The sequence below is a fragment of the Amphiura filiformis genome, unplaced genomic scaffold, assembly GCF_039555335.1.
Source record: "Amphiura filiformis unplaced genomic scaffold, Afil_fr2py scaffold_596, whole genome shotgun sequence".
NCBI lineage: Eukaryota > Metazoa > Echinodermata > Ophiuroidea > Amphilepidida > Amphiuridae > Amphiura > Amphiura filiformis.
In genome coordinates, this window is record NW_027306060.1 from 109,712 (window position 1) to 133,408 (window position 23,697).

The window sequence follows — 23,697 nt, forward strand, 5'->3', positions numbered from 1 at the left end:
ATATTTAATTACATGACGTAATGCAGCGTCAGATTGCACTATACCGATTACATAGTCCGAAAACACATAGGCCTACACACTAAAGCAGGCAGGTATTGAAGATAGACACTTTTTTTCCCTCAAAAGACCTAAATTTTAAGGTCTTTTGGGGGAAAATGTATATTTTCAATACGAAAGATCAATATTATGGACGGCTTTTCCTCCCAGCTACATAGGCTTACACTACAAAAATACTGTGCAAACGTTGCTATCCATTTCTTCCCTTAAATTACATAAAGTTGTGTAACAATCCGGAAAGTTGCATTGCATTTTTTGTAAATTTGCATGCAATTTTGCATTATTTTTATGCACTTTTTTTAATGTGGGGTCTAATTGACTGAGGGTTATGTTGAACAGTTTAACATGAAAAAGCGATCTTTTCTTGGACTTTCATAAAAAATGTGAACATTTTGTTGTTGATGGTGGTGGGGGAACTAACGGGTATACGATGAAGTACGATGAAGATGCAGTATTGATGAATAGCCATCTACTGCTGATACTGGTATTGATGAAGTAGTTATCTACTGCTGATTGATGAAGTAGCTATCTAGGCCTACTGCTGATACTTGTATTGATGAAGTACCGGTAGCTATCTACTGCTGATATTGGTATTGATGAAGTCCCAGCAAACACAAAACGTTTTCGACATCATTCGCAAAAGGTTATAAACGGTTGTCAGAAAATGTTTAAATGTCGGGTTATATAAAGGGTATATTAAGGGTATAAAACGTTTTCATAACATTAAAAATCATTTTTTAATAATCTACTGCTCAGCAAACACAAATGTTTTGCAGAAAACGTTTAAATGTCGGGTTATATAAAGGGTATAAAAACGTTTTAATAACATTCCAAAAACATTTTTGAAAACTTTATACAAAACATTCTAAACAGAATGTGAATTTTGGGGTTGAAAAAATATTTTGCGCAAAATGTTTGCCCAAAATATTTGCAATAACGTATTAAAAACGTTTTCATGACCTTTATATAACCCGACATTTAAATGTTATTAAAACGTTTTGAAAAACACATTTAAGAACATTTCTCTGTTTGCTGGGTGCAAATATTTTAACATAATGTTATTTAAGTGTTGACAAAATATTTGGCAAAAAATGTTTGCAAAAATAGTTTACAATAACATTTTTGAAAACATTTAAAAAATATTGTTGTAGTGTGTTTTCATACAAAACGTTTTAAAACGTTTTCATGACCTTTATATAACCCGACATTTTAATGTTATTAAAACGTTTTTATGTAAATTAAAAGCCAAAATATAACTTATTAAAAACGTTTTTAAAACGTTTTTGTGTTTGCTGGGGTAGCTATCTACTGCTGATACTGGTATTGATGAAGTAGCTACCTACTGCTGATACCGGTATTGATGAAGTAGCTATCTACTGCTGATACTGGTATTGATGAAGTAGCTATCTACTGCTGATACTGGTGTTGATGAAGTAGCTATCTACTGCTGATACTGGTGTTGATGAAGTAGCTATCTACTTCTGATACTGGTATTGATGAAGTAGCTATCTACTGCTGATACTGGTATTGATGAAGTAGCTATCTACTGCTGATACCGGTATTGATGAAGTAGCTATCTACTGCTGATACTGGTATTGATGAAGTAGCTATCTACTGCTGATACTGGTATTGATGAAGTAGCTGTCTTCTTCTGATACTGGTGTTGATGAAGTAGCTATCTACTGCTGATACTGGTATTGATGAAGTAGCTATCTACTGCTGATACCGGTATTGATGAAGTAGCTATCTACTGCTGATACTGGTATTGATGAAGTACCTGTCTACTTCTGATACTGGTATTGATGAAGTAGCTATCTACTTCTGATACTGGTGTTGATGAAGTAGCTATCTACTTCTGATACTGGTGTTGATGAAGAAGCTATCTACTGCTGATACTGGTGTTGATGGAGTAGCTATCTACTGCTGATACTGGTATTGATGAAGTAGCTATCTACTGCTGATACTGGTATTGATGAAGTAGCTATCTACTGCTGATACTGGTATTGATGAAGTAGCTATCTACTGCTGATACTGGTATTGATGAAGTAGCTGTCTACTGCTGATACTGATATTGATGAAGTAGCTATCTACTGCTGATACTGGTGTTGATGAAGTAGCTATCTACTGCTGATACTGGTGTTGATGAAGTAGCTATCTACTTCTGATACTGGTGTTGATGAAGTAGCTATCTACTTCTGATACTGATGTTGATGAAGTAGCTATCTACTTCTGATACTGGTGTTGATGAAGTAGCTATCTACTTCTGATACTGGTATTGATGGAGTAGCTATCTACTGCTGATACTGGTATTGATGAAGTAGCTATCTACTGCTGATACTGGTATTGATGAAGTAGCTGTCTACTGCTGATACCGGTATTGATGAAGTAGCTATCTACTGCTGATATTGGTATTGATGAAGAAGCTATCTACTGCTGATATTGGTATTGATGAAGTAGCTATCTACTGCTGATACTGGTATTGATGAAGTAGCATATCTACTGCTGATTAGGTAGTCATCTACTACTGATAACGGTATTGATGAAGTAGCTATATATACTGCTGATACTGGTATTGATGAAATAGCTATCTGCTATTGACATTGGTATTGATGAAACAACTATCTACTGCTGATACTGGTATTGATGAAATAGCTATCTACTTCTGATATTGGTATTGATGAAGTAGCTATCTACTGCTGATACTGGTATTGATGAAATAGCTATCTACTTCTGATATTGGTTTTGATGAAGTAGCTACCTATTTGCTGATACTGGCATTGATGTAGTAGCTATCTACTACTGATATTGGTATTGATGTATAGTAGCTATCCACTACTGATATTGGTATTGATGAAGTAGCTATCTACTGCTGATACTGGAATTGATGTAGTAGCTTTCTACTAATATTGGTATTGATGAAGTAGCTATCTACTGCTAATACTGGTGATGAAGTAACTACTGATCTGCTGCTGATACTGCATGGTATTGATGAAGTACCTATATCTACTACTGATATTGGTATTGATGAAGTAGCTATCTACTACTGATACTGGTATTGATGAAGTAGCTATCTACTGCTGAAAACAGTTTTTTCAAAACTGCAAATAAAAAACGATATGACCTATAGGCCTAATAGGCCTATTGAAATAGGCGATGATTTGGTTCAGTTCAGTTTATTTCACCTTTAAATAATTTTTACAATGTAAAAGCAAAATTATACGGTAGGAGACCAAACAGAACTAGAGCTCGACCATTTTTGGCCACCCTTTACAATATTAAGTTAACATTCAGGACGAAACACAATCAAAAGACGTATCAGGACATAATTATGTGCAGACAAAGCCTGGTCAGGACACGTGAGACAGACAATGTTGGCTATGGTTTAAGATTACCTAATATAGGCCTACATAATAATAATAATAATAATTTTGAGATTACATGAAACATTACACAAACTAACGAGATTATTTATAACGAGATAATAACTCAGACTTGTACTTATTTTTTAAGCTTATCAGACTAAGTGAATTTTTGGTATTTAAACTAATAGGCCTAGGCCTATTGTTCCAGTGTCGTCTAACAGTGTTACGGGCTAAATCATGATTTTATTCATAGGTATGGAATGTCCTGTATTCTGTTCATCAGTAAGTTTCTCCTCCATTTAGACAGATTTAGTTTCAAAGAAATTTGTATGCCCCCATGACAGAAAATGAAAGAAAAAAGTGCGGCCCCTCTGACAAAAAATGAAAGCCGAAAATCAGGAGGGCAAAGAAAAAGAAAAGGTGCAAGGAGCCCCTTTTCTACCAAAATTCAGCACGATCATGGGCCAAAATAGTATAAAATACAATTGCGAGCCATTTCCATCCTGGGCGAATAGTGTACTATACCAAATTTCTGCGCGCTATAATCCTACATCGTCCCAATAAATCCTTTTTTGAAGCTTGAAAACAGTCTCTATGTATTGTATGATGCAACTGTAATTGTTGTTTTCGTCTATGCCCCAAATCTTAGTTTGCCTCTCCCCCACCAAAAAAGCTGGCTGCGCCTGGTTTTGACTCCAAAAATCAACTCAAAGAGACGTGGGTGATGACGTATTTTAATGAATATTCATTACCTTCGATATTATGAATAGTAACGTAACTTGTGAAGGAAAAGTAGTTCCGGTCGCGGTTGTTTTGATTTTTGCGTTTTTTGACGTTTGTGTGGTACAATTTTCGTTAAAATATCATCCAATCCTGTGAAGAAAATTTTGCTTTTCTGTATCAAATAAAATTCATATTATATACGGTAGTTCCAGTGACTCTAGAATCTTGTGACGTTTTCGTAATATAGCAAAGATTAAGAGGAAGCTTTGGGTAAGACAAGCTGCCATGGCTGTAGACCGAATATTCAGTCGATTATACATACTATAAAATCGACTGAAGTGTTCCTACTGCGTTTGTGCATGGTGTTATTGATGTCACTTTTGAGTTTAATTTGTCTCACCTGCATATATGAGCTCTCCAAATTGTTGCTTGTATACAGTACAATGTTTGGGTGTGCAATCGACGTAAAAAGCCGTTCTGCATTCGTTAAAAAAAACCAATTTGTAGTCACGTCTTGAGCACAATCTCGTCGTGTCTTGCCTGTTTATTTTTAAATGCAAAATGGCTGACCTTAAAGGTTAATTGACTGAGTTGACCTCATACTTAATGCATATTGATCATCCATTTCTCAAATAGGGGTGTTTTCTATCACATTGATGGACGTGCTGACCATTTCATCAGGCGGCATAGGAAGCGCAACACGTGACGTACGAGGCTGGCGAATATACATGGCTGACAGCCCCGTTCAAAATACACGGTTAATAGCAATTACAAATGGAAAATTAACATACTTGCAGTGTGGTACACGGTCGTACCCCGACGGTTTTAGAGTAAGATAATTTTGCTTTGACACCACATAACAAATTTAGAATTGTTTGTGAAGATTTCATGAATATGTGTTAATCCAATGGCGACCTCAAAATTAGCGATATCGCTTCCATCACCGCCTGGTGACGCGGGTGGAATTTCCCTAGAATTTCCCTCAAGAAATAATGGAATGAACCATATCCTTTGCAAGATGACACAGGTCATACCGGGTCAACCATGATCAATTTTGACAGGACAACGTGGGTATGGAACTCTCCAACTGACTCGCAAGAAAGGGCCAAGAAATTTCACTTTTTTCAGTGCACATCGAGAAACCTGAAGTATTGCAATAGAGTGAGAAGTAAGTGGTTATCACCTATAGGTTCACAAAAGGAATTTTAGACGGTCATAAAAGGGTGAAAATAACGTGTAAAACAGCGGATGTAAATACCGACATCCTTCTCAAATCTAAAACATAGCGTAATAGTACGGCACTACCATGGCTGCATAATTTTGCACCTCATGTTTTTTTAACCAAATTGAGAATGTGATTGTTTTTATGGTTAAAGCAGGCCTTGTCTTTTCAGAATTGCTGGGGAGTGACAAATCACTCTCCTAAAACCTTGTGAGGATGAGGTGAACTGAATTTTAATCACTTGTATTATATTACACCAAACAAATTTAGGCAAGTGAAAAAAGCTCTCTTCAGCTTTATTTTAGACTAGTGATCGCTCTCATTTGCCTCAACAAAAGACAGGGCCTGTTAAAGTCGTCTCAGGGACACATACATTGATAAAGCGCAGTTGCACCAATACGCATTTGGCATCTAGCATGACTGTTACCATGCATGCGATTTAATTTTCTCGTGCGTTTGTAATTGAATGAATGGGAATTGTTTTTTGCACATTTTCTACACATCATGCATGATCATGCATGCATGATGATGTCATGTACAGTCTGCATTCATGCTTTATGTTAATTATATCTGTTCCTTTTATGGGCGATCCTGACTTTTAGACCATCCGAGCTATATGAGGTACAAATTGCAAATTTATCATATTAAACTTTCGCAACAAGGTTAAACATGTTTTCAACTGTACAAACATACCTTTTATTCCATCGAACAAGCTTTATTTTGTTCCAAAATTCTCGTTTTTATAGCTATTTTTGACGTAAGAACTGGTAACAAAACCGGTGATGCCAGCTCCGAAGTTTTTGGGTAGCAAAAGCGTTTGATGTACGCTAGTTTTGACAGTAATTTACGCTAGCGTAAATGAGTATCTATTTTTGTATTTTTCTCAAAAACTAATAACACAGTGGTAACAAAAGTTATATTATAGGGGCAAGGAATCCAATTACTACACTGGAATTTCAGTGACCCAAGACAGGCGGTTTGTTATTTATGATAAGAAATAAGGTACCACTAGGATGTACCTCGTTTCCTATCATATATACTGAACCGCTTTTATTGAGACACTGACATTTCAGTGTAGTAATTGGATTCCTTGCCCCAATAATATACATAACTTTTGTTACCAGTGTGTTATTATTTTTTGAGAAAAATGCAAGAATAGTCACAAATTTACCACAGGGGTGTAGTACCCCCTTAATTCGAACGCTGAGTGTTTATTGTACTGAGAAACTCAAGATTGGATCCAGTTCAGAGGTTTTCCCCTTTCCTCGTATACACTTGTCATTTGTATGACCCACCATATGACCCCCGGGAATGGAGCGTCATTTGTCCAACCTGCGGCGGATTTTCATATACCATGACGCACCCCAGCGTCCCAACAATGACGGACATTCACTTGCAATGACGGTACCTCTCGTCAGTTTTGTGACGCACCATTTCCTGATTTTGACGAACCATCACTGTCCTATGACTCTCCTAAATCAAGCACACACGGTCGCCGACGTTGCAATTATTCTTTTTGCGGAAAAAATAGCCAGCGATACGTCCACACGTCTTCAAGACGGGTAATTAAAAAAGTGGACGGATAGAAAATTCTCAAGCCGTCTAAAAGACGGGCAGTTTCACAACCAAAGAAAAATAAAATAAAGGCTTTCACAAATGATGCAACAAACTCCGTACGTTATGTCTCCGCTTCACAAAAAAATTTCATTGTCAACCAATTTATATTAAGAAACCCCCCAAATCATTGTTATGCAGTCCTATTTATTTATTTGTTTCGCAAACATCGATGAAATCCCTGGGAAAGTTATTTTTACCAGAGTCTGCGGTGTACGTATATCTACATATCACGCCCAAAATATCAGCGTCATCGTGTATTGGGCGGAGCTGATGGGCACAGAAACGGCAACATTCACATTATTTTCCAGTGTGCACAAAAGCACCCAGAAATCCGCCCCTTCCACAAAGCTTTCTAACTGTTACGCTATGTTTACGCCCAGTTTGGGCGCATGCAGCAAAGATTTTCGTGAAGTTCCTGGGAAAAGTTGTGATCTATTTTTAACACCACCGATGCGATTATAATGCCGAGGATTTAATGATGAAGCGGCAACAACAGGGTCATTATTTCTCAAATCACCCAAAAAAAATATGATTTTACACCTCACCCCCTTCAAATTTGTTCAAAATTGGTATACAGGGTGATTTTGGCTGGCAAAGCTCAAATTTCAAATTTTAGCTTAATCGGACGTACGGTTTTCCGCGCTATGCCCCGCCCATTTTTCGCGATTTCGGCGAAAAATGGCGCGCCCATCAATATTGTCGCGACCATATCTCCGTAACCGTAGGTCCTACTGAGCTGAAATTGGTGTCATTTTTTAGCTAATCTCTCAAAGAATCCAAATCTACTATCATTTAGTGTGTAGGATGAAGAGAAAAAATATGACCTTTTTTTTTGTTTTTGACCTTGAATTTGACCTTGTTGCCCACGTGACCGCGAGGCAAATTTGCGTTGGAATTACACCTCCATATGTTGTCTACATAATATCAAAAAATTGGAGGGTAATATTTTTGTTTTCTAGCTAGGCTTTCATAAAGCAAGCATGTGGTTGAAAAACTGTAAATTTGTATGTAGGCTCGGTATATTGTACACATGATACTATTATAATTTAGGCCAATTGTATATAGGCCTATAATGTACATGCATTAAATACTATGTTTTCACCTGCATGCTTGCTTTGTGAACGCCTGGCAAAAAAACAAAAAATATTACCCCTCCAATTTTTTGATATTTTGTAGACATTACAACATATGGGGTATAATTCCAACGTAAATTCACTTCGCGGTCACGTGGGCAACAAGGTCAAATTCAAGGTCAAAGTACAGAAAAAAAAGGTCACAAATTTTCTCTTACTCCTACATACTAAATGATAGCTAAATAATGACACCAATTTCAGCTCAGTAGGACCTACAGTTACGGAGATATGGTCGCGACAATATTGATGGCGCGCCATTTTCGCAGAAATCGCAAAAATGGCCGGGCATAGCGCAAAAACCGACGTCCGATTAAGCTAAAATTTGAGCTTTGCCAGCCAAAATCAGCCTGTATACCAATTTTGAACAAATTTGAAGGGGGTGAGGTGTTTCCCATTGGGTGAATTGAGAAATAATGACCCAACAGTCAAAAATGCCAGACCCTGTAAAAGTCGAGGCGCATGTATTGCGTGAAGCATATCGTAAACAAAGTATATTATATAACATGAACCAGATTAGAGCTCTTCAATACTGCATGCTGATCATCCTGCGCACAAAGTTGCTGTGAAAAAATGACATTTTGAAAGTTTTGATATTTGTGGAGACTTTTGCCGAAAAAAAAATAAAAAAAAAAAAATTATAACGTCAATCTTTTCTTTTGATGTAATCAGGCCATCAACAGTCCCAGAACAACGCCAAATATGGTTTAAAAGACCTTTGACCTTGGATGTACAACAGCGTGTTATGATCTAATGGGAAACTGTGCACATCAACAAACACCATTTCTATCAAAAAGGCAACGTCTGATATAATTTGAAACCACATAAATTACTAGAGTTGGTTCTTCTCTTGGATTTGGACCAAGCTTTAGAATATCGAATGTTGCGCTTTTGAAATAAAACAAACCAGAAATTTATCACCCATTGTAAAAGATATGACACATGTACCGAATACATGTACATACATTGGCTGACCTTGTGGATTTCCTGGCCCAGCCATGCTAACCACATAAGGAGATTATACGATTAACCTAGTGCAGCTATTGTCATAGCAGGGTATTATTATGTAATACTCCTGATCCATATTTGGCGTTCTCTTGGACTGATCAAAATAAAATGATCAAACCCCGGCAAAGATCACAGTACGCCAGGCCCTGAACCTTTTTCTGATGTAAACAAACAGAATCAAATTATAAAGCTGTTTATATAACGCGGTTAAGTTGTACCATTATTGTACCACACCATTGCTTTAGATGTTTGCCGCTCAACTCCATACTCCTCACCTCAAAGGGGATTTCCGGGCATCATGACGGTACCAAGGCGAAATGATTATGAATTTTTAAAAAAAATGTACGAATCAGCAGTGGCGTAGCCAGGTTTTAGAACCTGGGTGAAGGGGGGGGGCACAGCTTGTAACTCTACCGACAGAAAAAAAAATTTTTGCCGACGGAAGTTGTGAATTGTTGACCCAAATTTGTTTTGCCCAGTGCGCTCAAAAATCCAATTTAAATAGTGTGTGTGTGTGGGGGGCACACCGACATCGCCCGCCCGGTTAATAACATTTATATACAGCATGCTCATGTAGTTTCAAAACTTTTTTTTCAAAACTTCCTATAACCCCCCCCCCCTTGAAGTCTAATGGTGCATCTCTTATGCACACTTTCGTGATGTTTGAATTTTCATTTCTATTTACATTTTGTATACCTCACCACGCCACGTACTTGTTAATTTATGCAGGGAATTATGCACCTGGGTAACTGCTCCCCAGAAAATCCCCAGGTATAACTGGGTCATTGTACATACATTGTACACCATGTACATTGTATTCAGTCATTCACGCCTAGCCTCGATCGCCACGTGCTTTTTAATTTTATGCATCTGTGTTACTGCCCATGCGCACTACGATCACAAAATCGCCACTGGGTAAAAGAATCAAGTCTCTCCACGTGCTTGTTAATTTATGTAGGGAATTATGCACCTGGGTGAAGCCTGGATTACTGCCCCACGATCACAAAATCCACAGTTGTAAATGACATCTCAAACATGGACCGATTTGATTGTCAACCAATGAAATAATTATGAGCCCGGGGGGGAGGGTTTTTTGTGGGGGGGGTCAAAGATCTTTTGGCAAACCGAGAGGGGGGGAAGTAAATTTTGGCACACATTTTACTTAACCACCTTTTAAATAACACGCACGCTCTAAAATGACTTAGGGAAACGCTACAGGAACGTTCAATATATGCAAATTGGGAACCCACATATTGGCATGTGCAGAGGGGAGGGAAAGATTTTTTGGCAGGCCAAGAAGGGGAGTTTTGGCGGGCCAAGGGGGGGGAGCAATTTTTGGCGAGTCGTTTGCATATAATGCAATCCCCATCCGGGGGCTCAGTAATTATTGCACAGGCCTTTATTACTTTGTAATGAATTTAAAAAAATTCATTCGCTCGTCTAAAGCATTATTTTGCACGTAGTAAATTGCACCACGTGGCATAACTCGATGCTCACGATGAGGGGGCTTCCCAGGGACCGATTGAGCCTGGCGATTGAGACGCTACAAACAGCTTTATTTTCGTGAGAAATGAGTGATTTAATTTAAAAGGTAAGCAATTAAGATAAACCTTGACACGTACGGCAACTTGAATAGTTTGAAACTTTGAGATTCTATGTAAATGTTTGATGTTGCATGTGTTTCACGATCGTATCTAATTTTTGTATGTAACATTTTGATTTATGAACAGAAAAATTGGTCCCAGATACATAAAAATTTCGTCTTAAAAAATGAATCCTCAGAGCGTCCGGGGGCTTCCGGGGGCCCCTGTACCCCACCAGGGGCCCTAAGGCGGGCCCCTGGACCCCACCCGTTCACGGCTTCGCGCCAAGGCGCTCGTGGTGCCCGCTTCGCGTGCACTAGGACTTAAAACATTAAAGTTTGTATTTTTACATAATTCTAATTTTTGGACGGGTAACTTTCAAATCCTGGCTAAGATCCTGTACTGGAAGTTTTTGAAATTTTTGTTGAAGACAGAAGAAGGTATGTACATCCGTATTAAAAAATGAAAGTATTTTAAATCCAGGTCTATTTTAAATACGTGAAAAGGAAAGTCTGTTGGGCCTGTAGAGAGTATTTGATGCGGCAATGATGCCGATGGATCACCACGTGTGTGCATCATCATGATCATGCATGATTGATGTTGCCGGTCGGCAAGATTTCGGCGTCGACCGTGGCCTTTTTGACAGCGGGGATATCATGACGCACGTATGTAAATTGACTGACATTGACACCCCATCGTCACAGTCGTGACGGACCAAAGGCTACAATGACGGTCCCCTTTGTCATTATCATGGTGGTAAATGACCCACCCATGACGCACCTTTCCCGGGGTCGTATGGTGGGTCATACAACTGACAAGTGTATTATTCAAAAGTATTAAAAGTTTGACAGTGTACATTCTTTGATGATAGTGCACCTTATCAAAGGCTTTACTAATATCCAAAAGCAACACTTCTGTGCATGGCTTTTTTTCAGTTTAAAAAAAACTTTAAACACTCGGCCCAATCTTTGTTATTGACACAAAAAGTAATCTGACCATAGCTCTGTAGTCTGTAACTAAAGGTCAAAGATAGGGCAAACTATACCTTTTTGGATTCCTTATGCCAGGCGATTAATTTGGTATACTTTTGAAAAAAATTGAGATAATTTATAATTTTTACCCCTGTTTAATCTTGACCTTTTCCAAAAATGCCTGACAATTTGAAGCCAAATTTGTTCAGTACCCTTCAGGCATGCAAAACACTTTCAAACTTTTGTTCCCAAGATCTGGTCACGTAACATTAGCATACCTAACTCTGGGCAATCCTTGGTTTTTCTATCCTATTTTCAGAAACAGATCACAGATCATGTCATTTGTTCGTGTTCCACACCGTTCACAGTCACTGTCCAGTCTAAATGGCAGTAGAGCAAAGAAGAAGAAACGCAGACCACAGCCAGTATGGGATGTAAGTCATGTCAACTTATTGATCTTTGAATAAAACACTCATTGTTCATATTTTAAAGGCTGGAGTATACATACTAAAATACGAACAATAAGGGGGTTGTATACCGTATTGTTTGTAATAAACGCTACCCCTCTAATAAACACCTCCTCTCCAATATTTCTGTGAAAAAATGCAAACATTTCCAGGTCATATCGTGTGAGAAAGCTTAAAACTTGCATCAGTCATATCAGCGTAATCAGCCATGCAGTGATGATCGCTAAATTGCATGGACAAAACCTATTTATGAGTATGACTCAAACTTTCATCCATTTCATTGCCTAATTATGGTAGAATTTCACCAGATTCTTGCTTAATAATGCACTTGCGGGTGTAATTTTGTTGTTTTTACCACGAGAATGTCATTTTCCACTGGACTTCCATGGGCGATGCCATTGGAAATAGCATTAGTATAGTCGTAAATCCCTCCTTTCTACAGGATCACCATCGGGAAATTGAATCCGGTTTCTTCATTGACAATTCACTTCCAATAAACGCCCCTGCCCCAGGGTACAAACAATACGGTACATACTGCCACTTTAAAAATATGAACACTGCACGTTTAATATAATAACTCTTTAAAATCACTCGCAAAATAACTTGTGAATAGGCTCTTCATGTGAGTCCAATCCAAACTACACAAATATGTTAATTATCAGTTCTTTTATTGCACACATGTCTCTTTCTAGGATTCTGTGACTGATCTGAACCAGCATAAAGCTACCTATGAAGAAATTGTAAGTTGTACACTAAAATAGGGACATTTACTATGCTAAAACCTAACTGATATCCATGGATGCAATAACATTTGCGATATTATTTTAACTGTATGATGGAATATTTTGCCATGTCTTTTCAACAATGTCTGTACGATGAATAAGCACGCTTAAATCTGAATTTGTACTGCCTAAAAAATGTCCAATCTATCCGCTACAAATCAACAATAATTATTGGTTAAAGAAAGTATATGAATACCAGTTGATAAATGTAATAGCGATTACTTTTATAAGTATAATTTTGAGGAAATTAACAAATTAATGCATCTAAAATTCTAAATGGATATAAAACACCATGCATAGCTGCTATATTGTGATTGCAAAATCACAATATGGGCCTCACACGATTTGCAGCATGATGGCAAAATGCAGTTTGATGGCCAGGCATGGCCCCTTCCTGCTGTTGATGGGGTGAACATGGCATTGCTTACTATATATAACAACAAAAGCGAGGTCAAGATATGGTGATCACAACATTTTTTCGGTGGGATATGAAAAAAACTGGCCGTGCACATTGTAGGTACATTGAGATGTGAAACACAAATGCAGACGGCTCAATATTACATATATAAATAGATTCACTATTTGGAGCAAATAAGTTCTAGAAACACTATCATAAGTATTAGTTTCTCAAATATTAGTAAAAAAAACCTTTTAAAATGATAAGGAATGTGTCAATGTATCAAATATTCAATGCTAAATAATTGGGTTTTTTAACCTTACTGATCCTTACTTACAGGATGTATGTTAATGTTAATAGAAACACATAATCATTTATGTCCAGCCTAATGTTCAAAATAATGTTATGTTCATTTACAGGAACATCGTCGCAGTGTGCACAGATCCAAAAATTTGGACGCTGTTCGTCAGCAGAAGTTAGAGAAACAAATCGCTAAAGGTGAGCTATGAGAAGTTAAATTATTGGTTTTATTTTGTTTGTTCAAAATGAGGACACACGCAGGAAGCGTACAGAACAAACGAAGAGCAGACATACAACATCCAAGGAAGCCCTCAAACGAAATAACCACATTTAGAAAATCGCAAATATAATGTAAACATCTGTACATGCTGTAGGTCCACGCTTGAGGTAGGGTTGCAGTTAGATAGTATGGATTGTGTATGTTTCGGGTTAGATCCACGTTATGGCGATTAAAAATGGATGTGTGTGTCCTCAGTTAGATAGGATGTCCTTATTGAGGTGGGGTGGTGTGTGCGTCTGTTTTCATCTTCAACCATGGACTTTTGTATGAATTTTAGCTCATAAACTTGGACAAACAAATACTGTGGACGTCTACGGTTACAAGCCCTATTCCAGAGTGTACTACACGCTTTTGGAAAGATTTTGGCTTATAAAGTTAATTTTTCATTACTTCCGTGGTCTGTGCTGTACACCAAGCATCCATAAGCGTAAACACACAAGTAATTATAAACAATCGCACTGATTGGCGGATCAACAGTCTTGACAACAAGACAGTTGACCCATTGGTCGTCGGCACATAGAAGGGGAGGAGACCTTACCACTTCTACACCATCGCCGATCAGCGCGTACCTGGACCATGGAAGTAATAAAAAATTAACTTTAGGTCCCTTCATTTGAGGTATTCAACAAGAAACAACCATTATTATCATTTGTTACTTTGGAGTTTCATATTTAGATGGAGATCCAATCATCATCCCACCCTCAAATTTTGATCATATTTCTGTTAAAAAGGGGTGTGAACTAACATAACCAGATCAGTATAAGGTAATAACAAATTATGAACTACCTCGATACATTTATTTTTCCGTTTCCAGCAAGAGCAAAGAATGAGCAGTCACACAACACAAGTGAGTACAGGGTACAAGGCTTCTTCGTGAGATCTTATACGATGAGTCCCAGCTCCAGGACGCCCTGTCTCATAGTGACCGAGTCATGGCGGTTGTTGCAGATCTGTTTGGAGATGATCCCAAGAGACATACAGCCTTTCCGAATGTCACCCTTGCACCTGGGCAAAAACCAGGTCAGAGGTAAGAGTTAGGGGCGGGGACTGCATTGACTCATATACGATGAGTCCCAGCTCCAGGACACCTTGTCTCATAGCGATAGAGTCTTGGCTGTTGTTGTAGACCTCTTTGTAGACAGACAACCTTTCCAAATGGGCTATTCCATATGAAATCCATGCATCTTTCTGGAAGACATGACCATAATCTTCCACACATACAGTGTGAAGTTCAAATGGGGTTACCTGAATGGGATACTCCATTTAAAATATACACCTCCTGTGTGGGAGATTTAAGTTGTGTCTTCAATAGAGGGAGTGTGTATATCAAATGCTATAGCCCCTTGCACCTAGGGGTGGGACCTAGACTTGCAGTGACTTGACTCGACTCGGATTACACTTGACATTTTGGTAATTTGTGAACAATGCCCCATAGGATAGTACATACACTGCCGGGTGGTAATCACTATGTTTTTGTTCACACCATTTAAAAGGCAATCAGGCATAGATTTGTTTTCTGAGCTTTTTTTCTGATACCAAAATCTCAATTTGGATGAAAGCAAATGGGGAATTATGTCGATCGGGTCAAGGACCTTTAAGACTGGTCTGCTGTATTTATCAAATAAGTGTTGGCAGACTTCAAAAAATGATTTTTCTTCAAACTTTGTGCATGGATGCACCTTGGGTCAAAGTCAACAGGAATGACATTCATGTCGCCTCTGCACCTTTGGTTGCCATGGCAACCGCCAAAATGTAAATTTGCCCAATTTTCAGCATTTTCACATGTAACAAAATGTAGAAATATCAGGTCAGATTTCAGGATGAAGGAAATAATGTTCAGTACCCTTCTTTTATACAGTGAATAAGATATCATTCCTCTCTATAAAAATCATGTACACACAAACAAATCACTTTCAGAAGTGGGTGAAACCATTATGTAAAATAGGCGTGTTTTTCATTATTTTCGGCCATGCCAAAACTTGTGTTGGGAAAATTGATGTAACCCCCAAAGTAACACTTTTCTCACAATTATCTGCTCAGGGTAAGTAGATAAGATGTTGGTCTAGTAATATCATGAAAAAAAGTTTTGGTAATTTTCATACGTGGGGAGCAGTGTTGCCAGGAAAATTGCACAATTTTCAGTTTTTTAATTTAATATATTATGAAAAATAAGGGCTTTTATCCACCTAGGGGATGATGATGCATTTTTATGATATTAGTATGAAGACATTACCAACTGTAGTGCATGAGTATCAAGTATTTCTGCCTAAGTGTTGCCAGAAACCTCACTTTTGTGACGTTTGAGATTTTATTTCCAATGGAAAATGCTGATTTTAACAGACAACTCTCTTGTTAATTTTATGCAACACTCTAGTATTGTTATTTGGATTAAGTGCATGGTGTGACATGATTTGCATTGGTTTCAACACCAGTGTTGCCAGTAGCGTTGCCTTTTCAGGTGCTGTTATAAAGTAATTTTCATACGTGGGAGCAGTGTTGCCAGGAAAAATGCACAATTTTCAGGTTTTTAATTTAATATATATGAAAAATAAGGGCTTTTATCCACCTAGGGGATGATGATGCATTTTTATGATATTAGTATGAAGACATTACCAACTGTAGTGCATGAGTATCAAGTATTTCTGCCTAAGTGTTGCCAGAAACCTCACTTTTTGATGTTTGAGATTTTATTTACAATGGAAAATGCTGATTTTAACAAACAACTCTCTTGTATTTTATGCAACACTCTAGTATTGTGATTTGGATTAAGTGCATGGTTTGACATGATTTGCATTGGTTTCAACACCAGTGTTGCCAGTAGCTTTGCCTTTTCAGGTGCTGTTATAAAGTAATTTTCATACGTGGGAGCAGTGTTGCCAGGAAAATTGCACAATTTTCAGGTTTTTAATTTAATATATATGAAAAATAAGGGCTTTTATCCACCTAGGGGATGATGATGCATTTTTATGATATTAGTATGAAGACATTACCAACTGTAGTGCATGAGTATCAAGTATTTCTGCCTAAGTGTTGCCAGAAACCTCACTTTTTTGATGTTTGAGATTTTATTTACAATGGAAAATGCTGATTTTAACAAACAACTCTCTTGTATTTTATGCAACACTCTAGTATTGTGATTTGGATTAAGTGCATGGTTTGACATGATTTGCATTGGAACAGCGAAACCAGTTTTGCTAGTAACATTGTCTATTCAATGAATTATAGCGTGAAGTATAGCGGGTCCTGGTCTGCTATTATTAACATGTCAATAACTGTATTGCTAGAAAACTCACTTTTGTATTATTGAGGTTAAATTTACTGTTTAAATTAAGTGTAGTATACTTTACTTTGCTCACTGTGATTTCAACACCAGTGTTGCAAGTAACCTTTTCAGTTTATTTGCGACGGCGAACCTGATGAGTTCGAATTTCAACCAGCCTAATCATGAAGCTCCTGTGGCCAAGCGGTTAAGGCGTATGTCTCGTAACCCTGAGGTCCTGGGTTCAATTCCCAGGCGGGATCATTTTTCTTCTTGTCTCCTTTATCATTTGCGAAGGCGAACCTGATGAATAACAATGTTTATTTATATAATTCCCGTCGATCCTGCCACTGTTTTTCCGTGTAATATTTGTGAACTTGTAAAAACAAAGAGTCTGATCAAGCAAACTGTTTCAAAACTTAAGGACATATGCATATACCTCAACATCGACACCTAAACGTCCGTGATATCAAGAAAATTGAAAGCTTTGTGGAAGGTTGTTCCTGTTTAGTTACAAACAATGTTTTGAACAATTTCAAAACATGTAATGTTTTAAGCACTATGTCTGTAAATGTCGGTTGGCAATCTTGTATCTTCCGTAATGTGAGTCATCAAATGAGATGAAAAGGGGTACTCTGCTGCATCATATCTAATGTATGAACTGCAACAGACATAGCTAACCATGTCACCTCTTTAGATTCTTCTGTAGCTTTCTCAATTGTTTCAAAATAACTGAAAATGTTACTAGTAACACAGGTGTTGAAATCACAGTGAGCAAAGTAAGGTATACTACACTTAATTTAAACAGTAAATTTAACCTCAATAATACAAAAGTGAGTTTTCTGGCAATACTGTTGTTGACATGTTAATAATAGCAGACCAGGACCCGCTATACTTCACGATTTGAAAAAATTGTGTATACTATGTATACCAGTGCTGTTAACCTCCTTTTCTGTAAGTTTGTCAGTAAGAGTGTCATTATCCTGTAAACCGACTTGAATAGACAATGTTACTAGCAACACTGGTTTCGCTGTTTCTTTATAACACTTACAGCACCAGAAAAGGCAAAGCTACTGGCAACACTGGTGTTGAAACCAATGCAAATCATGTCACACCATACACTTAATCCAAATCACAATACTAGAGTGTTGCATAAAATTAACAAGAGAGTTGTCTGTTAAAATCAGTATTTTCCATCATCAATATAATCTCAAACGCCAAAAAAGTGAGGTTTCTGGCAACACTTAGGCAGAAATACTTGATACTCATGCACTACAGTTTTTAATGTCTTCATACTAATATCATAAAAATGCATCATCATCCCCTAGGTGGATAAAAGCCTTATTTTTTTTAATATATTAAATTAAAAACCTGAAAATTGTGCAATTTTCCTGGCAACACTGCTCCCACGTATGAAAATTACTTTATAATAGCACCTGAAAAGGCAACGCTACTGGCAACACTGGTGTTGAAACCAATGCAAATCATGTCACACTATGCACTTAATCCAAATAACAATACTAGAGTGTTGCATAAAATTAACAAGAGAGTTGTCTGTTAAAATCAGCATTTTCCATTGTAAATAAAATCTCAAACGTCAAAAAAGTGAGGTTTCTGGCAACACTTAGGCAGAAATACTTGATACTCATGCACTACAGTTGGTAATGTCTTCATACTAATATCATAAAAATGCATCATCATCCCCTTGGTGGATAAAAGCCCTTATTTTTCATAATATATTAAATTAAAAAACTGAAAATTTTGCAATTTTCCTGGCAACACTGCTCCCATGCATGAAATTTACCAAAACTTTTTTTTTTCATGATATTACTAGACCAACATCTTATCTACCTACCCTGAACAGATAATTGTGAGGAAAGTGTTACTTTGGGGGTTACATCAATTTTCCCAACACAAGTTTTGGCATTGCCGAAAATAATGAAAAACACCCCTATTTTACATAATAGTTTCACCCATTTCTGAAAATGATTTGTTTGTGTTTACATGATTTTTATAGAGAGGAAGGATCTCTTATTCACTGTATAAAAGAAGGGTACTGAACATTATTTCCTTCATCCTGAAATCTGACCTGATATTTCTACATTTTGCTACATGGGAAAATGCTGAAAATGCTGAAAATTGGTCAAATTGACATTTTCGCTGTTGCCATGGCAACCAAGGGTTTAGAGGCGATATGACTGTCACTCCTGTAGACTCTGACCCAAGGTGCATCCACACACAAAGTATTAAGAAAAATCATTCTTTGAAGTCTGCCAACATTTTTTGAAAATATCTGATTTTTACTGCATAGTGTTCTTAATATATTTGCTGGATTCTTAAAAGTGTGTGACTAAAGAACTAGCAGCAACATTATGTATCACATTATTACCTAATGTACTTATCTATAGTGTAACGAGAAGTTATGAGTTTTAGCAGTCTTAATTTCTTTGTTTCATTCACAGACATCAAGGCCCCATATCAGAGGCTCCAGAAACACCAAGCAGAATGACTTTGCTAAGTGAATCTGTAATGAACTCGCAGGCTTTAAATGATATGGAGGACAATGGTAAGTTTTATTTGACTTGATACTACGTACTACGCAGAGTGCTAGACAGGAGCTTGGTGGCTCTGTTTTTCAATTCAGTTGGTGATCGGACCCCACGAGACTTGTTTAAATGAATTGATGCAAGTCACCCATAACCAGTGACAATGGTCAACGCAAATTCAATCAGCTGAAATGATCATCAAGTCTGGAAAATACAAAAAAAGAAATACAGGACACATATCAGTGTGGCGATGTGACCAATTTTGAAGAGATTTTTTCGACCTGCTTTTAACCAATCAGATGTCAGGAATCATACATACATGTATATCGCAGTCAGTTTTAAAAAGAGTAGGTTGTTTACCCTTGGCTTTCCCAGTCCATTGTGGTTTGTTTACAAGGAGCCCTTAAGGCCAAAAAAAAAGTTTGAAGTTTGTCTCATCATGTCCCCCGAGTGATTACAAATCCATTGTGGTATGCTGTTTTTTATTTTATCAATAAATCAGGTGTTCAAGGGTATTTACCCCCTTGAAAACTCACTAGTTTTAACCCTTTTATTCCATTTTTTTTGCCAATGGCAATTTGTTTTCATTTTTTGAAAATAAAATAAAAATTGTAAAATGAAATGTTATTTTTTGAATGTTTTCACTATCAGAAATTCAATGTGGGCGGGAGACGTGAGACAATCCTTTGTTTTTGGCCTAAAATGATTACATTTACAATCTGCATAAATGAAAAAGTAAATAAATGTTATTGATTTGCCTTTTCAGGGAGTTCAGAGAGTGATCTTGAAGAAGACAAAGAGAACGTCCCAGTGAGTTTCCATAGCAACTTGAATTTTGACAGATTTCAAGACTTTATTAAAAAGCAACAAACAAAGCAGGTATGTACACCAGTAAATGGGCTATCCCAGTTGAAATCCGTACACTCTCTATGGAAGATATGACCTTATCTCCCACACAGGGAGTGTGAATATCAAATGGGGTTATCTGGATGAGTGAGATTAAGGTCATGTCTTCCATAGGGGGCTATGTATTTCAACTGGAATAGTCATTATGTTAAAACAAAGCAAATCATGTTACAACAAAGCAAAAAGAAAAAGCATAATTTTCTGCAATTTAATATGCGTACATAATTCAAGTCATTAACCACAACGCCTTTCAGGGGGGTTAATTTAATCAGAGGTGCCCTATTTGTTGCCCGCCCCTGTCCCTGGTGTAGGCACCAAGTCTGTACAGTTTCAAAGGGAGCAATTAATGATTTTCTGTAGGTACAGGCTCCAGGCAGCTCTTGTGATCAGAAAAAGTTAAGTATGCCTGAAACCTCTTAATAGTAAAATGCATTACAAAGGACTCTCCTATTTTAAGTTTTTAAAAATTATAAACTTTGTGCTAGCAAACCATTACAATTAAGGCCAAATTAAACAAAATATGTGTCAAAACTGCATTGCCCGTATTTGATTTGCGGTGTGTATTTATGTCTCTGAAAAATTGTCCCGATTATTTTCGCCAATTTTTTTACAAAATATAAAAAAATACCAGTACTAACTTCTTCTAAAAGCATTCGTTGGTATAATTATGTGATAAACACTATAAATTAGTGAACATGTTTCATTCGTGTATAAGAATGTAAGATTTTGAATGTTCAGAGCATCAGGGTTAGCGGGGCCTGGTTAAAACAGGGGGTCCAGTGGAAGCTATTTGGACCCCTTAACCTTTAGTCTGAAAATAAGGCGTCCAAACCTAAAAACAAAGGGTCCAAAACGCCAAAATCTTTAAAAAATAAAAAATTGAAAAATACCAAAAAGTTAATTTTTAACAATTTAATTTAATTTAATTTAATTTAATTTAATTTAATTTAATTTAATTTAATTTAATTTAATTTAATTTAATTTAATTTAATCCAATTTAATCTAATTTAATCCAATTTAATCTAATTTAATTTAATTATTTTATTTCATTTTATATTATCTATATATTCCATGTCTACCGCCTGCTGAGGCTGGTCAATAATTAATTTTATACTGCCTATAGAGGGCAGTATATTTTTGTTTATCTTAAAACCAAGATCGTGGACTCGATCTCATAAAGTTCGCAATACGGCAAAACGGCTGAATTACTGTAAATTCTACTTCACAAATCAGTATTACTGTGTGATATATCAATTATTGAAGTAAATTAGTCCATAATTCACCATTTTAGGGGTTCAGTTGCTTGGAAAATGATGTGCATATTATGCAATTTGGGGCCTAGAATGCGGACTTTCTGAAAGTTTTGGAAGGCTAAAATAATGACCGCTGATTTATATGAACTGAAAATTGATGGCGCCCAGCCTTGGATATTCCTAAAAACAACGACTTTTTGTGGCCGATTTTGAAAATTAATGACACATTTATGTAGATAAACAGTTAACATTGTTAAATGGGAGGATTTTTATTTCTACACAGTAAATCCAGCTGCGATTTGGATGCGTCCAGTTGAGATTTTTTGGACCCCTTAACCTCCTTGGATTTAGAAATTCAGTGCATCCATATTTACCCATTTTCAAAATTTTGCGTCCAGGACGCAATGACACATTAAAACGCGAACCCTGCAGAGCATCTGAAGCTTATTTTGACTATGAGTTTAAGTTGGGGGAGGAGATAGGAAAATGTGGGGGAACTACATTCCACATTAGAGTTGTAACTATTTGCAAGCTTTGAGACATACTTTTTTCAGCTTAATGCTCTGCTTGCTTGCCATAGCCTACAACATAAAAAGTCTAAGTTTTGAGATATTTTCTCAAAATATCAAGAGCTATCCCAAGAGCCTCTGAGCCAATACTTGTTTGTACTCATTTTAATGCATTTTTCATGCTGATTTCAAATATGGTCATGAAAATGTACAATTCTGAAATGTTTGAATTTTAAAAAAATTGTTGAAACTAGTCGCCTGCAGTCGTCACCCGCGTGGAGAGAGTTAACCAGTCTTTGTATTTAATCACTTTATTATAGGCCAGTCACCCTTATGATAGCACCCATGCATCTCTGCTTCAGAATACGGGCAACTCCAGGCTTCACCAGGATGGACAGAAACAATCCAAAGGTTGGTTGCAATAGAATATTTACGTCCGCACGCACAAAACTAGTTAGACTGGGTTTGACTTTAGATCTGGTCTAACTAATGGAGATTGGAACTATGGAAAATGAACTTTTTAGTGTTTGCACAACCTTATTCTATATTATTGTAGATCCTGTTAAGGCCAGAGTAAGGGGAGACACATTCGACCACACCCGAATTTGAGATTTCTTGATATTTATCAACACTAAGATGTATTCTTTCACTTGCAACTGATAAAAATACAACTTCCTAATATTTACTTGTATTTTTGCTTGATTTATTTCACTCTTTTCAACTCTAAAAAGTCACATGGCTCAAAACAGCTTAGTAAATTGTCGGAAATAATGAGTCGGCAATGCGCGAATCGAAATGTTGTGATTACTGCTGCGATTCAAGCGTCAAGCGTGTGGCCATAACTCTCTTGGCGTATGTCCAACATGAGTCAAGGCGCATTCGGTATGTTGTTAACGCCAGCAAATGTGATGCAAACAAAACAAAAATTTGCAGTGAAAAAGCCACTTGATTTTTTAATTATTTTGGATTTAGGCGCACTAAAAACAGACATTATAGATTCATTGGTGCAAAAAGATGCATATTTAGACCATGCACCAGATACAGCTTTTACAAGCGTGAAAGTCTTGCCGTTTTAAAATATAAGGACGTTTTGTGCATAATTTTGACATTTTTTTACTAAAGCGTTGATTTCTCAGAGTTCATTTTTAACAATATTGTACGATTTTTGTGACAAGATAACTCGAAAAATATGCAAGCAAAAGGTAAACCTTTTGCACTAATATCCTTTAGAGCACATCAAAATCTAGGGAAGGTTTTCTCATTTTTTCAAAATATTTGTTTTGAACAAAAATATACACCATTATGTGTTTATTATGCTTTTTTCA

At 36.9% G+C, this 23,697-nt stretch overlaps 1 protein-coding gene across 1 annotated transcript in view; it reads left to right on the forward strand.

Moving 5' to 3' along the window:
* Window positions 1–14,717: 14,717 nt before the first annotated feature.
* The window catches only part of LOC140145722 (uncharacterized), a 28,751-nt gene continuing 19,771 nt past the window's right edge, over window positions 14,718–23,697 (forward strand). Inside the window, exons 1-4 of the mRNA XM_072167404.1 lie at window positions 14,718–14,926; window positions 19,621–19,724; window positions 20,471–20,583; window positions 22,693–22,783. Of these exons, the coding sequence (XP_072023505.1) occupies window positions 14,832–14,926; window positions 19,621–19,724; window positions 20,471–20,583; window positions 22,693–22,783 (403 nt within the window). The 5' untranslated portion in view covers window positions 14,718–14,831. The remainder of the gene's footprint in view (window positions 14,927–19,620; window positions 19,725–20,470; window positions 20,584–22,692; window positions 22,784–23,697) is intronic.